This window comes from Physella acuta, unplaced genomic scaffold (genome assembly GCF_028476545.2).
Source record: "Physella acuta isolate Inbredline_101_S28 unplaced genomic scaffold, ASM2847654v3 ptg000292l, whole genome shotgun sequence".
Lineage (NCBI taxonomy): Eukaryota > Metazoa > Mollusca > Gastropoda > Physidae > Physella > Physella acuta.
In genome coordinates this window covers 91,852-95,328 of record NW_026731811.1, presented here as the reverse complement: position 1 = coordinate 95,328, position 3,477 = coordinate 91,852, and the positions used below count along the sequence as shown (strand labels likewise).

At 35.1% G+C, this 3,477-nt stretch overlaps 1 protein-coding gene across 1 annotated transcript; it reads right to left on the bottom strand.

Annotated features, from left to right (window-relative positions):
- Positions 1-73: 73 nt before the first annotated feature.
- LOC131939764 (GPI mannosyltransferase 1) lies at positions 74-3,193 on the bottom strand. Its single transcript, XM_059298252.1, has 5 exons — positions 3,025-3,193; positions 2,018-2,541; positions 1,450-1,714; positions 804-905; positions 74-538 (listed from the first exon to the last, which is right to left on the bottom strand). The coding sequence occupies exons 1-5, from the start codon at positions 3,172-3,174 to the stop codon at positions 386-388; spliced, it is 1,194 nt and encodes a 397-aa protein (XP_059154235.1). The 5' UTR covers positions 3,175-3,193; the 3' UTR covers positions 74-385.
- Between the last annotated feature and the right edge of the window lie 284 nt (positions 3,194-3,477).

Here is a 3,477-nt window from a genome sequence, read left to right as displayed (position 1 = left end):
TATAATTAAAAGAATCAGCTTTTTTTGTAAGGGATCTTTACTTGAGAAATTATAAAATTCAACAGGGTATCAGTTTATTTCATGCCTATCAGAGTGTTTGTAATATGTAATAAATAATCAGCAGTTTAAAAACTTTTGGAACTTAGATACTACACAGTAACTGTTAACATCTGGTGGTTGTGTGGCCAGCACACTTCACACAACTCTTACAAGTAGCTGCTTGCAGTGAGTTCAGTTAGAAAGGGCTTTCAACAAATATTTGTATCTGCTCTGACTGGGTTTGCCCTGGGCCATTCAAAAAGCAGTTGTCCCTGACATTTAGATACAAAGACTGGAATGATCATCATGTGTTGTCTCCCTTTATAGATCAAGCCTTCTAGCATGTTCATTTTGACTTTGCCTTCATCTCATAGCTCGTTAGCAAACAATATGTTATGTAAGAATTAACACAAAAGAAAAGCAGGCCAGCTGCCCAGATATAAATGAAGGTGTTGCTACCATTAAACTCCAGATAGTAAGCTGAGAGAAGCCAAAGACCCTGAAAATAAAAAAAAATATAAAATCTAAATTACGCACAAAAATAATTATTTTAATAACTTTAATCTGGTGTAAGTATATTTATCAACAATGGAAAAGTGAAAAAATACCATCAATGAAACTTATAGCTTTGCTTATCTAATCCACAATGAATTGAAACATTTATACAAACAATATTCTCATCACATACTAATAATTAATTACTTAAAGTTAAAAAAAATTAGAAAGCAACCTGACACAGTGGGTAAATACTAAGGTGATCTTACTTGTGCACCAAACCACAGCAACAGAAGCTGGAGGGATTTGAGGACAGTCATCTTAAGATGGGGTAGAATTATTGGCAGTAGACTCAGATACCACAGGAAATACTGGTCACATGGTAGAAAACATTGGAATGGATCAAATCTGCACACACTTTTTTTAAGCAAAGAATAATAAGCTGAGTATGGGTAAAAAAAAATTGTAGTTAAAAAAGATTTATTGATTTTTTTTAGAAAATTGTATTATGAACATTACAGTCTATGGTAGACAGGAAACCAAGCTATAGTGTGTATAGAATACTAATGTGTAGTTTATCAGAATTAAAAAAAATATAAATAAATAAAAGACTGGTTAAAAAGTTGGAAGATTTGGGGTCTACTTGTCTATATAAACATGATGAGGTAACTTTGTAGCCAACAAAGTACTAAGTTGACTTATGCTATGAAACTATAATGTCAGGTACCCACTTAAGCTGAGTCTGCTCAACTATTGAAGATACAAATTCCATTCCTTGAAGTTTAATATTAGACTATTTCTGGTCATGTAGGCTGCATCATGCCACTATATATTTTAACCTATATTATTTTTTTATTTCCAACTTGATTGAAATTTACTTTAAAAATTGAAGACAACAACTGGGTAAAGACTTACCTGGGAGGTGCAGACCTTGTTGGCCATGACAAAGATAAATGTACAGAGGAACCAGGCCAAGGGCTGGTCATGATGGCACCGCAGGGCAACTGCCACCACCAGCACCAGTTGGGGAATGAAGACAAGCAGGCGTAAACACAATGGGACACCATTCACAGGGTCAGAGGTCAGGTACAGGAGGTAAAAGTAAGGGGAGAAGTTGTGCCTGATGTCACCACGAACAATGTGGTAAAGGTAGGTTTCATACAAGAACACCCATCCATACCTGGTGTTGATATAAAGAATAAAAATAACTTTAGTATGATTAGGCTAAAGTAAAAAAAGCAACAACACTTTGATACACTTTATAACAAAAATAAAGTACTATTAAGACCCAATTCATGTCTCCAGCTATAGTGAAGGTACATGGTATCAATATTCCATTAATCCAGCTTTCTAAAGCAGTTAAAAGATTAATGTTTGTAGTGTGTAGTGTTGGATTTAACTGGCACAACTGTAACCCATTATTATTAAACAAATTAAGTTGTTAAAAGAGAAAAGACTGCTGTTGATTATTATCCTTACTTACATCCAATAAAAGAAACAGGATAAGGAAACAAGAACAGCAACTGAAGTGAAGATAAAGAGTAGCCTATCTTTGTTTGGTAAAAGACTTCCCAACCATGAGCTCCACCTGTCTGCACCCTTCACATCCTCACTGCCCAAGTACAGGTAAATAGGCAGGGCATATGTCACAGGGTAGATTTTAAAATGTACGGCTACCGCGTACATCACAGCAGCTGAGAATAGCTTGCCTTGCACAAGTAACGTCAATGAAGTGAGAACCAGAAATGCCATTATAGATTCAGCATTTCCTCTGCTTGATACGGTCGCAGAAAGTGGGTTGACCAGCCATACCAGAGCGCAGTTTCTTGCTGTCCAATGATCAAATCCATTATGTCGGACAAGGTTGTATATTGATTTTCCAACTAGAATATCAAAAATGATGAATAAGAATTTGCCAAAAAATGGTGATATCCATACATTTAGAGTTAGAGCCCATGAAAGCAATGGTGTGTATCTGTAAGTTGCTCTTTTATATGGAGATTCACCCTGAAATTAAAACAGACAAATTTTAGCATCTATTCATAACAGATATTTTCAAACAATCTTTTTTTTTTAAAATAATTGTACAATTGGAAAACCTCTTTATCTAAGGCTTTCTACGCTTCCACAGGAATCAGTATCAAATTACTCCCTACCAAAGTTTCTCAATAATCCAACAGCTCAAGCCAAAGTTCAATATTTGCGAGAAGAATTGTTTTTGTTTAACAAGGTACAGGAAAAGTAATTTACTTTTTAACTTCTTGAAATAAATTCACCTTAACCATTAAAAAGCATTAAAATATTTAAAATATCAAGACATCAATAATATGAGAAATACGAAGCAAATTTCTCCAAATATATTTTTTAAAAACAATGAGTTTCTCCTGTGTCAAAGATCTACCATGTATGATAGATGACCAGCTTTAAAAATATATATATATATATAAATTGTTAAAAAAAAATATGTTTACATGAAGAAATTAAACTCACTTGAGAAACAAACTTGGCAGCATCTGTAAACACATGGTAGTCAACATCAGTAAACTGTACAGCCATATTTGCATCTTGCCATGCTCCATACAGCATAAGAACAAGGCGGAAGGCAAATGAGAGACCATAAATTTTGTTCATGGAGTCCATGGTGTCTTTTAGTTCAGGCTTCCATACCGTTATTGCCTAGATATAGCAAATATTCAACTTTAATAATAATTTATAGGGCCTACTTATAGGCCTAACTAAAAAAAAAGTATTTTAGTGTGTCATCAGGACATATATTAAGAGTTTCTTCCAGGCATCTCTTCGGGGGGGGGGGGGGGGGGGGGGGGGGGGGCAAGCCCCCCCCCCCCCCCCCGAAAAAAATTTACCCCCCCCCCCCCCGAACGAAATGAAATTTATATAATTTATATAGAAAATATATACTTTTAACAGTGTCCGCTCCCCCGA

Coding starts and splice junctions, on each gene's coding strand:
- LOC131939764 (XM_059298252.1), bottom strand. CDS start 3,174: ATGGACTCCATGAACAAAATTTATGGTCTCTCATTTGCCTTCCGCCTT. Junction 2,542..3,024: donor CTGCCAAGTTTGTTTCTCAA/GTGAGTTTAATT, acceptor TTTTAATTTCAG/GGTGAATCTCCATATAAAAG. Junction 906..1,449: donor ACAAGGTCTGCACCTCCCAG/GTAAGTCTTTAC, acceptor CCATGTGACCAG/TATTTCCTGTGGTATCTGAG.